The following is a 12795-nucleotide window of genomic DNA, read 5'->3' as shown; positions in this document are numbered from 1 at the left end:
ATATCTGACAAAGGCCAAACTCTCAAAAAGTTAATTGAAGCACAGATTTCTCTAATTCCTAAACCAGTCAAAGAAAACATTGCACACCTTTCTCTCTTCTTAACTTAGATGATAACATTCTCACGGCCAAAATGGTATAGAGGCTGAGTAGACTATTACTAATCAATAATGACCAAGTTGTGTTCCTTACTTAGAAACATCTGATAGTGTTCAAAAGAAATTAAATACAAACCGAAATGTCAGCACAATTGAAAAGCTGCAGATGCTACTTGCCCTTGGCATAAAAAATGCTTTCAATAGACTATCCTGGCAATACATGTTCTCAGTTCCCTCTCTTATATAGGTGTTCATGACACATACAGGGAAAAACGGCACAGGGAATGTTTTTTAAACTATTCCCCTTCTGATTACCTAATTTTTCAAATTCCCTATGTAATTTGGAATTGCACATTTTTTCTCGTGAGAGCCATGAATGCAGTGAGCACCTAATTTACCTGACTTGATTCAAGGCCCCTACATAGTGCTACTTCATCAACTCTGTTCTACACCCAGAAAGTGTTGGGTTTTAAACTGTTCCCATTTGAAATTTAAACTAGGTTTAAATTAACAAGTGAGGAAGGTTTTGGGGAAAACGAGGCCCTAGGAAAAAAAATGAATGCGGGACCACTTACATTTTCATACTTTACTACGTGTGACCTCTACAAGTTACATTGCCCAGCTTGACTCTATGGTAGCACCGGCCCTGAAGCCAAGGATGCCCCTTGTCACCACTAGTCCTGAGGCCAAGGATGCCCCTTGTCACCAACAGTCCTGAAGCCAAGGGTTCCCCTTGTCACCACCGGCCTGAAGCCAAGGATGCCCCTTGCCACCAACAGTCCTGAAGCCAAGGATGCCCCTTGTCACCACCGGTCCTGAAGCCAAGGATTCCCATTGTCACCATCGGCCTGAAGCCAAGGATGCCCCTTGCCACCAACAGTCCTGAAGCCAAGGATGCCCCTTGTTACCAACAGTCCTGAAGCCAAGGATGCCCCTTGTCACCACCGGTCCTGAAGCCAAGGATGCCCCTTTTCACCACTGGTCCTGACGCTAGGGATGTCCCTTGTCACCACAGTTCCTGAAACCAAGGATACCCCTTGTCACCATCAGTCCTGAAGCCAAGGCTGTCACCACCGGCCCTGAAGCCAAGGATGCCCTTTGTCATCACCAGTCCTGAAGCCAAGGATGCCCATTCTCACCAGCCTTATTTGCAACTGTGATAGAGCCGCTGGCAGCATTCATCCTCTTACATTCTGACATTAGGGGCTACAGAATCCATCAAACTGAATATAAGCCTTTTACTGATGTCCTACTACACACATTGACTAACCTCCATGGCTTCATTACGGAATTGACTGACTTTCCCCTGATGGGTTGGGAGGATTCTCTGGCCTACAGCTCAATTTAGATTAGTCAGGAAACCCTCTCCTGTAATTACTGTGAGACAACCACCAAAAATATCTCAAAAACATTCAGACTCCAACACAGAGATTATTGCATCAGCATTAAGTCATGAAATTATGCAACCACATTGCCTCAGTATACAAATGGAATTATAAACCACTATTAACTATATTGTGCCACTACATCTCTCTATGGAACTATCTAATATTCTCTTTGGCCAGAAAAATACAGTAAATGCAATTGAAATGATCCTACTGGCTAAACTAAAGTAATGTACTATCGCTAGGACCCTGCCAATCCCAATTATCAATCTCAACATCACATTCCAGCCTGACTCACATGTAACTAAATCTGAAAAAAATATGCTTAAATGACCTCTGTCATGAAAATCATAAAATGTAAAATATATGTAAACATATACAATTAAGAAGTATGTTTCTCCCAGGGTAAAACGAGCCATAAATTACTTTTCTCCTATGTTGCTGTCACTTACAGTAGGTAGTAGAAGTCTGACAGAACCGACAAGTTTTGGACTAGCCCATCTCACAGTTCACAGGGATTTCTTTATTTTCAAAATGCACTTAGTGAATGGCAGTTGTTCCGTCCAACTGCCAAAAAAGTGTATGGTGAGCAGGGAGGCTGGTCACCATCTTTGTATAAATCTTTTTCAGGGAGTGTCTTTATAAAGGATAAAGGTCATACATTCCGTATGGGAGATGGACTAGCACAAAACCTGTCGGTAATGTCAGATTTCTACTACTTACTATAAATGCCAGCAACATAGGAAAGAAGTAATTTATGGCTCATTTTACTTAGGAAGAAATGTACTTCTTATTTGTATGTGTTTTAAATTTTAAGATTTTTGCAATAGTTCCTCTTTAAGTGATCCCTTTAGAAAAAAAAATAGGTACTTATGTATTATACCATCTGAAGAGTTTGGCAGTTCCTTGTTTAAGTTTTGTTTGCTCCAATACCAAGATTTAACTCTTTTTGAAAAGCTGAAAGTCCTGGCTTTCCATTACACCAGGTCCTGTGTCAGTGTAATGCTCCGTTGCCAAGTTAAAGGGTTTTGAAGGAGGGGTGTCCCCTGACTGTACAATCCAGTGCAATGCTATGGGCCGTCGATTTGCCATTGCTCTCAACCCACCTCGTATCGCAAGGCAGGGCTTCTTGGCGCAAGGCGCACGCTACGTAACGCCTGAATTTCGGTGCCGCTATAGCCACAATGGTATAGTGCACAACCAATTTACTTTTCCCCCACGAGATGCTACAACTTCAGAGTTTTGAGATTTAAAGGCATAACACTAATATACGTAACATAGATTCAGCAGCCTGGCACGCATTGAAATAAAGGGGGAGTTGTTTTGTGCCCAACCTGTAAGGTTTCTGTGACGTTAAGTAGGTTCTATGAAGTAGCCTAATGGACATTTCTATTGGAGTAGTCTGCATACTTCTCTTAGACTTTTATTGCATGTGTGCCATTTCTCAAGTGGTTGGCAAACGTTTAGGTTCCTTGCTCAAGATTTCATACAAGGGCTCTTGATCTTCTTGATTAGGAAGTTGATTTAACAATAAATAGAGCTAAGAAAATATATTTTGGTACTTACGTATTATACCGTCTGAAGAGTTTGGCAGTTCCTTGTTTAAGTTCTGTTTGCTCCACTACCAAGATTTAACCCTTTTTGAAAAGCTGAAAGTCCTGGCTTTCCATTACACCAGGTCCTGTGTCAGTGTAATGTTCTGTTGCCAAGTTAAAGGGTTTTGAAGGAGGGGTGTCCCCTGACCTGGTGTAATAGAAAACCAGGACTTTCAGCTTTTCAAAAAGGGTTAAATCTTGGTAGTGGAGCAAACAAAACTTAAACAAGGAACTGCCAAACTCTTCAGAAGGTATAATACATAAGTACCCAAAAATATTTTCTTAGCTTTATTTATTGTTAAATCAACGTCCTAATCAAGAAGATCAAGAGCCGTGTATGAAATCTTGAGCAAGGAACCTAAACGTTTGCCAACCACTTGAGAAATGGCACACATGCACTAAAAGTCTAAAAGAAGAATGCAGACTACACTAATAGAAATGTCCATTAGGCTACTTCACAGAACCTACTTAACGTCACAGAAACCTTACAGGTTAAGTGCAGAGGAATTGCTACTTGATTTCAATGTGTGCTAGGCTGCTCAATCTAAGCATAGTTCCCAACTGTCCCTTTTTCAGAGGGACAGTGCCTCTTTGGGAGCCCTGTCCCTCTCTCCCTCTTCCTCCTCATTTGTCCCTCTTTCTATATATTAGTGTTATGTGTTTAAATCTCACAACTCTGAAGTCGTAGCAATTCGTGGGCAGGGCCGGTTCTCTCATGAAGCAAGGTGAAACATTTGCATCAGGCGCAGAGATTGCAGGGGCAGCATGTTTGTACTGTTTGTTTACACTTACAGAATGCAGTTAGAGTAGGAGGAGAAGCAAGAGAAAATCTTGGTGAAGTGGTCATCATCATGGTGAGGGGAAAAGCAGCTTATTGTGCTGTGTAAGGAGTCTGACAGTATCTGGGGAGGGGGGAGCCAGAAGGAGCAACAGTGTTTCATTTGACTTGCACAGCAGAAAGGAGTTGGTGGCACTGCTGTCCTGACTGAGGAGGAATGGAGTGGCTGAGGGTTTGTAACAGACTAACAGCCAGCCAGCATGCTATTGTGTTGAGCTACAGCATGTCATGTGAGAACATTAAATGAAGCAAAGGAAATTGTCGGGTGCTGTACGATCATTCCAAATCGAGGGGGGGGGAGGGGCATATCCTCACATGTTTGTCTAGAACCGGCACTGGTCATGGGGGAAAAGTAATTTGGTCGCGGTCTATACCATTGTGGCTATAGTGGTGCCCAATTCACACGCTACGTGGCCTGCACCTTGCACCAAGAAGCCCTGTCAGGAACCGGCCCGCGGCACACCTGCGTATACGGTTCCCGACTGCGGGTTTGACCAGATCGAGAAGGGAAGCAGCCTTAGTCGAGCTACCACAAGGCTGTGACCCCTCAAACACTTCTCACTGCCACCACTAGCTGTTGCTAGACACGTCCACTCTGCTGTCGAGTGCTCAGCACGCAATCCGCGTTTTCGTATTCGGGTCAGCTTTGCGCTTTAGGCCGAATACGGGAATGCCACGCACACATACACACAGTTGCAATCTTACACTGTAGTGAAGCAAAACCACTAACAGTCGTTCCGCACGATACTGTTAGCCACTCTGAGACTTCCCACTCTGCTGTCAAATGCGGAAGTGCCCCATACACACAATGCAATTACAATCTTATACGGTAGTGTTGCTCAATCATACAATCAGGCATGGACTTATACACCGTTACACTTCAGTCTCCTCTACTAGGCTATGAGTGTTAGTTTAGTACAGCAGAAGTCAAACTTATTAAATAACGATTTAATATTCCAGGAAAAAAGTGGAACAATGCAGAAAATAATATATACAAAATATTTACAAAAACAAAGTAAAAAGTTACAAAATAAAAGTTTACAAGGATACACAGCAAGACAAGCTTGCATAAAAATAAAATGGGATAAACGTTAATTGAACTTTTACCAGCGCAAATGTCCAACCGTAGAGAGACACGAATTTTCCGATTTCCTCTGGATCATCTCTAGCGATGAGCTACTCTCGGGAAAAGATGATCTGTGACTGTCCCAGTCTGGTTTTTATAGCAAAATGTGTACTCCAGGGCAACCCCAATGTCCCAGGTCCAGGAATAATCCAATTTCCCGTTTAACGCGTGCAACTTCAAAGCGTTCCTGTGTTAGTGTTTGATCTTTTCAGAGATTTCAGAACACTTCCATAACCCCAATTTCCACAGGTAAAACTATAGTCTAGTCCATACATCAAAAGATTGTGAAGTGAGGCTTTTCATCATTCCATCAGGCTGTCATATGTAACTTCCAGAGTTTCCTGATAGCCTATGAAGTTGGCAGACTCAATTACTCCGATTGTCTTTTGGGACAATTAGGTGTCTACATGTCACAGAGTTCAAAAGCTATGCAGACAATCCAATTAGTAGTGACCCACTCTCAGGGGAACTGCATACAGAAACTCAAAAGTACTTCCTATTGTCATAAAGACCATCACATTAGCATTCAGTTTCCTCTGGCCAGGTGACCAATTACCCTGAAACCAGCTGGCTTCGACCAGACAGACACATGACATAGACAGAAAAATGAAAGAATATGTTCCTGTATTATCCTTAACATCATCAGCACCCCAATATATCACCACAAGCCCTGCCTTGCGATACGAGGCGGGTTGAGAGCAATGGCAGATCGATGGCTCATAGCATTGCACTGGATTGTGCAGTGCAACGCTACAGTTCGATAGATTTCTTAATAAATTTCACACTGAACTCAAGTAAAAATATGTTCCTAGTGTGTGGCACACATCAGATTTTATCTGACGGATCTATCTGATCTGATGGTCGAATCTGGATTCCAACTATAGGTTTATGGCCGCCTTTATGCTAAACCATGCTAAAGTGCTTGATGATTGCTTGAGAAGGCTTCTAAAAGGTGTTTCATATCCTCTGTAAAACGCAAATATTGTTTTTTTACAAACCTATATTAAAGCTATTAAAAGATGCCTAAACCGTTTCTCCCATCACTCCAAAAAGCTCAGTGCAGGATATTAAAAACCCGAGCGAAGCAACAGAGGCCTCTGTCGTAAAGGCTGGAATGACAGCAGCAATAAAAATATGGCTTTTACAGCAGCTGGCACTTCAGTGCAAAGACATTGGAGAACGTAACAAAATCCCCGGCCATGAGGAAGGATTAATCAGTGAACACAGCACACTGCCAGGGCCAAATGAAATAGGTATACTAGGAAGACTGTCTTTCAGAAGATCTAACAGCCTCTGTAAACAGTGACAGATAATCAGCAGGAGGCGAACAGATCCATGCAAGGAACCGGTTCCCTCACCATTTCATTAAAACGCTCCGATGATTGCTTAAAGCGGAAGTCACCACTGGGGCACCAGCTCTGCTTCCCACTGACTGATCTAAAGTCACCCGGTGACATGTGTCACATTCCCACCTGTAATTGTGGTATAAATAATGTAAATCTGCTACTTTACAATACATAACATAAGCTGAAACAGTGACACAAAATGGCCTCAATTCACTAAGCTTTACCGAACACTTTATCGAACGTTTGATAATTTACCTCATGAGTAAAAGCTAAGTTTGAATTCACTAAGGTGTTATAGATTTATTTAATGTTTTCTCTATAAAACATTTGATAAATCTACAACACCTTAGTGAATTAAAAATTAGATTTTACTCATGAGGTAAATTATCAAACGTTCGATAAAGTGTTCTATAAAGCTTAGTGAATTGAGGCCAATGGCTGAATTTTATACTTTATGGCCAAAAAAAAGCTCTCTGGCGCTATTTTAACTCTTAATTTTCATGACAACTTACTGCAACCAGCCTGGCCCCTCCTCCTGCATTAGTATATATCATGTGATCAGGTAAGGCACATAGCAGTAGTGATGGGAACTCAGTCTCTTTTCAAAACTTTAACTTTTTTGGATCGGCTCCTGTTAAAGAGCTGGCTCTTACAGCTCCCGAATGGCTCTTCACTTAGTATCACTTAGATGCTTATACTTGTGGCTTCTGGCCCTGACTCCTCCCCCTGATCTAGGCAAGCTCTGCCTCTTCCCCTCAGCATGACCAGCCCCGCCTCCTCTGTAACTACCGTACAGCCCCGCCCACTGCTCTCAGGCTACAAATCCTGCTCTTCACTACCAGTTCCACCTTCAGGATCTGAGGTAACTATACTCCGCACACATCTCCCACTTACTTGCCAGCACCGCCTCCCTGGAGATATACATCCCACTCCATGCAGTAGTTTTGAACCATGTGTTATTTCCCAGGGCAGGCTGTGAAAATGGGCCCTTTGTAGCCCATGTTTAGAAACATTAGCTGTCTGGAAACGTACCCTGTTGTTCTGTCCATCAGTGCAGAGTATTGCATATGGAGCATGCTGGAGTGTGGAGACATCTCACCTGTACAGAAATGCTGCTGCTTCACTCCTGTTTGGATCAAGTGCTAGAACATGGTTGGAACAGGAAAGCAGCAGCAGCACTTAAAGGAGTTATCAGGCTTTTCGGGCCCAGCAGTACAGTGCGGACAATGTGGCGGTGATTGACAGTGCCGCTCGCACAGGCGCAGTACAAGGCCTCAGTACCGGCAGGGGATTCCGGGCCGTGGGCTGCGAGTGGAGCTGTGTCGTAGGACATGTTGCCGGCAACGAGCTGGTGGAAGCCACGGGTAAGTAGATCTGGGGGGAGGGGGGGCTGAAAAGCCTGATAACTCCTTTAAAGACAGGTTAGATATCTTCAGGCTTCAGCACACTCCAAATGCTATACCTTGCATTAAAGAGAACCAAGCAGCATTTTTAGCCCCCAGGGCATCACAATAGCACATTAAAAATACATGCTAACAATGCGGCAAAAAAAAATCCATACTACCTCTACTTTTTACATTGAAATGTTTGTTAGAGGCTTTTATATCCCTACTTCCATGGTGTACTGTCCACAGAAAGAGCAGGCACATAAGGACTGCTGTAATTAGCAGTAGCAATGAGCAAACAAAAGCTTTCATCGTTGGAAGGGGGTGGGGAGATAGAAAACTGTACTTCAAACAGTTTAGAGAAGTCACAGTTGATTACATTCACACCTTCCCACCTTCCCCTGGATAAATAAGGGCAGATGGAAGGAGGGGTGGGGGTGGCAGCTCCTACAGCTATTAGAAACCAAGACAAACTGCAGGGAAAAAAGCTGCTGGGATCCCTTTAAGGGAAAGAGGAAGGACAGGGCAGGGGTTTCTAATTATATTACAAAGGAAACCACTTAATGGGGGACACAATAATAGGGGGTAGGGGTTGGTAAAAGGAAAATAATAAGGGACAGTTTTATCAAAGACGCTATTAGTAGGGGCAAAACTGTATAACAAAAGGACACTAAACATCAAGAACACTAAGAAAAATACAAGACATAACTGCAGGCACTATAATAGGGGACATGAAATATGGAGAGCTCGAGTTGCTCTTTAAAAAAGTTGGTGTGTCCAGCAATTTGGAGTCCTTGTTTGATAAGAGTTGAGAAAATTATATGGCAACCCTGATGTGTCATAACCTACTGTGTGGGTAGTCCACAACCAGGATACAATCTGCATGGTGTTTACATGCTCTTCAAATATTTTCCTGGGTTCTTCTTGCACATCCCCAAGTCATACTGGTAGAGTAATGTCCCTCTTGGGGTCTAGGGACAATTCTTGGGGGGAGGGAGTAACATGTTAACTTACCGTGACGTCAGTGGCATACCTACCATAAGGCTGCAGGGGCTCACAGCACCGAGTGTAGCCATGGCTAGGGGTAGTAATAGGGAAAATAGCAGCAGGCAGTGCCAGGGACTGTCCTACTTCCTGCACTAGATGTAGCACCCTTCCCGTCCCGTGGGCAATGTGTCTCCTCGCTCTCTGCACACAGCCTGCAGTGAGTGAAAGTGCAGAGCAGCAGGGTGAGTGGAGAGAATGATTGCTGTGCTGCAGCTGGGACATTAGCAGGGAGAGGTGGCAGGAGGTGTTTAGTGCTTCAGAAGTTGCTTGTCATTAGCAGCAATGTGCACTGGCTGCTGTAATACCAGAGTGCACTAGACCAGTAGACTATTGATTATTTATCCTCATCAGCATAATTAATCAATAATGCAGGTCAGTCTGCTGTTGCAGAAGCCAGTGATACAGGTGCTGACAGACGACTTCTGTAGTGAGCAGAGAAGCAAGCTCCAGGCAATTTAGATTGCCTGATTACAGGTAATCTTATCTCTTTACCCAGCTCCCCCTCCCACACTGTGATCTTCCTCATGACCATTTCCTCTTTTCAGATTTTAGTGGGGGTTTTTTAACATCATGTCCCTGCCAAACAGCACTAGTGATGTCTGCAGTCCTGGTGAGGAGTCTTCCTGCCATTTCTCCTCTCCCACCATATGTGGCGTACTGTCCACATTTTGGTTTTATGAATTTTATATAGTAGATAAAGAGAAAATTGTTCCAGGCATTTTCCATCTTTACTGCCTCTGACTGAAGCCAATCTTTATGTCATTTCCTGCTTTACTCTTTTTTTCCCTCTGCCTGAAATAATATATGCATTGCTCTCCCCCTTCCCTACTAAGCTCTGTAAAGACTGCACTGACATATCTAGCTTGCTTTGTAAACACATATGAGCACAGCATAGATCATATTTCAGCAACTTCTGCAGAGGGGTGACATGTATTTCCCTTCTCAACCTCCTGTCACACTGAACTGCCCTCAGTGAGGAGGAGGCATGTGGGATGGGAGATAACAAGCTTCCCTCTCTTTGGCAATGTACCAGAAAGGAGCCAGGCTGACTGAGATAAGATTCCTTACAGCAGAAACATTTATGATTATATTGGAATGCTTGCAGTGCAAGGTCAGGATTTAGACTACAAAATAAACACAGAGCAGTGGGTAATTGGAATTTGATTTTATAGCTGACAATCTTGCTTTAAGTCCTCCAGGCACTTACCCTCGGGGTACTTGTAGTTGTGTGTGATATCCTCTCGGGTATCTTTGCCCACTGCCTTGGTGCTGATATTCTGTCCCACTTGTGATATATGCCGTGTTTGTCTGACAGAGCCATCCTTTTGCTGTATATAATAAATTGTATCTGCATTCACTTCAGCGAACACAAAAGGGACATCATACTTCAGCCCAAGTTCCCCTTCTTTGACAGCAATGACAGGAGCAGGACCGCAACAGTAAATGCCTATGAGAAATCACAATATCACATCTGTGAGGACCAAATATGTATAGCAAAGCTACAATAACCATAAGAACCTAGAATTTCCTGGAGTAAAATGGGTTCTTCTATCCAAGAAATGTAAGATGCATGATTTGGACCACTGAATATCTAAAAACAAGGCAGAACATGGCGACAGATGTGTACAAACTTTTTTTTGTAATTGCTAAGTTTAGGTAGACCACTGAGGGCCTCTGTTGGTATTTAGAACTTAATGGCAATGGGTTAAAGATGTTTTCAAGGTCCAACGGGCAAATGTTATTACTGCAGTAATTTTATCGAATTAAAAATTACTCTTAAAGAGACACTGAAGCTAAAAAAAATGATGATATTATGATTTGTATGTGTAGCACAGCTAAGAAATAAAACATTAAGATCAGATACATCAGTCTAATTGTTTCCAGTACAGGAAGAGTTGAGAAACTCCAGTTGTTATCTCTATGCAAACAAGCCATTAAGCTCTCCGACTAAGTTAGTCGTGGAGAGGGCTGTTATCTGACTTTTATTATCTCAACTGTTCCTGGACTATTTACTTTTCCTCTGCTAGAGGAGAGGTCATTACTTCACAGACTGCTCTGAAAGACTCATTTTGAATGCTGAGTGTTGTGTAATCTGCACATATTATAGAATGATGCAATGTTAGAAAAAACACTATATACCTGAAAATAAAAGTATGAGAATATTTTCTTTGCTGCTAATCTTCTAGTAATTATTCATATTACACAACCAATTCACTATATCATATATTTTTTTTCGCTTCAGTGTCTCTTTAAGCAGAGGCGTTTTTAGGCATAGGCATTACAGGCCACTGCCTGGAGTGCCATTGATCCTGGAGAGGGGGGAGGGTCATGCCCCTGATTAATCCCCACCCTCGGACTTTAGCCCCACCCCTGAACTAAGCTATGCCTCCCGAATGAAGCCACACCCCCACCGGTGTTCGTAGCTCCTTCTGCCCCCTTGTGCCTCCATCTGTCTCCTTGTGCCACCTCTGCCCCCTGTGCATCCATAGATGGATTGAAGTGAAATGGTGCCCTAGGCAAACAACAGCTTTGGATCTACACTTGATGGCCACCTAGCTGTTTTTTAAGATTTGTTGTGGGTTAGCATAAACCGGGACCCTAGACACTCTCTAGGTCCTAGGCACCTGCCAAAATGCCTTGTGGATGATGCAGCTCTGTATGCATCCCTCTGTGCCTCCCTGTATCCAACTTTGCCCCCTTCTGTCCTCCTTTGTGCCTTCTTCTGTCCCCTTGTCCCACTATCTGTTCCTGTCCCTCTTCTGCACTCCCTCCAGTCCAATGTGTAAAGCACAGCAGAAGCTGTGCTCTTACCTCCCCTCTGGAATCCAGTGCTGTGCCTGTGCGTTCTGACTGTTTGCTGCTCCCTCTTGTGCTGGATCTCCTCATGTAGCAAGTAATCACGCTACATGCAGGAGGAGATGCTGGGCACTAGGGCGAGTGGTGAGTGGATGGGTGGAAGCACAGCACTGGACTCCAGCGGAGAGGTGAGAGCACGGCTTCTGGTGCGCTATACTCTGAATTTACACACTAAGCTGGGGTAATGCAGAAGGGGGGTGTGCAACAAAATGTGACAGGATCAACAGGTTGTTTATATCTCAGTATTATGCATACACACTGTACGGCACATGGTTTATATTCTCTAGTGTGTGGTGGGTTCCTTTCGGGTTGGGGGGTGATACAGGACTTCTTGCCTGAAGTGACAAAAAGGCTAGAAACGCCCCTGCTCTAAAGGATTTTATCCTGTGCACTTTGCATCACTGTGCTAATTCCCCATCAACCTGTGTTAGCCTAGTATGTCTATCCAGAGTTAATCCACTGTTTTCCTTGTTATTTGTACGTCTTTAACCACTTCGCCATATCTGGACGAAAATATCCGACCAGATAGGCACTGCTGCCGCAGCCGTGTGGTGCGCGCGATCGGGCGCGCGCCCGCGTGCGCTCCCGCTGCCCCCCCGATCAGTGAATGGAAATATAATTCCCATTCACCAATCTAAGTCCCCGGCAGAAATACCGACGCTTTCTCATCAGAGAGCGCAGTATTTCTGCCCCCAGGAAACATCACCTTCTTCTTTTAGTTCCTGGATGCGAGATCGCTCGCATCCAGGAATTTTTTGAATGTGGCCATCTTGTGGCCAAATAGTAAACTGCACCCACATACCTTTATTAAATAAAAAAATACATTATATTACATCTAAAATTAGCTATTTACCTCACAAACTAAAATTACCCAAATACATTTTTGTACTAAAAAAAAAAATAAAAAAATTTACAATTAAAAAAAAAAAACTACATAAATAGTTACCTAAGGGTCTGAACTTTTTAAACATACATGTCAAGAGAGTATCTTATTAAATTTTTTAAAATTATAAGCTTGTAAATAGTGATGGACGCAAATTGAAAAAATGCACCTTTATTTCTAAATATAATATCGGTGCCATAAATTGTGATAGGGACGTAATTTAAACGGTGTAATAAGC

General features: G+C 43.2%; 1 protein-coding gene across 3 annotated transcripts in view; it reads right to left on the bottom strand.

Annotated features, from left to right (window-relative positions):
- Positions 1-12795, bottom strand: part of TGM2 (transglutaminase 2) — a 150379-nt gene that overhangs the window by 38253 nt on the left and 99331 nt on the right. For all 3 annotated transcript variants that reach the window (XM_068263902.1, XM_068263904.1, XM_068263903.1), the window contains one exon: positions 10026-10265. In XM_068263902.1, the coding sequence (XP_068120003.1) occupies positions 10026-10265 (240 nt within the window). The remainder of the gene's footprint in view (positions 1-10025; positions 10266-12795) is intronic.

This window comes from Hyperolius riggenbachi, chromosome 12 (genome assembly GCF_040937935.1).
Source record: "Hyperolius riggenbachi isolate aHypRig1 chromosome 12, aHypRig1.pri, whole genome shotgun sequence".
In the NCBI taxonomy this organism is placed as follows: Eukaryota; Metazoa; Chordata; class Amphibia; order Anura; family Hyperoliidae; genus Hyperolius; species Hyperolius riggenbachi.
This window is presented reverse-complemented; position numbering and strand designations above follow the sequence as displayed.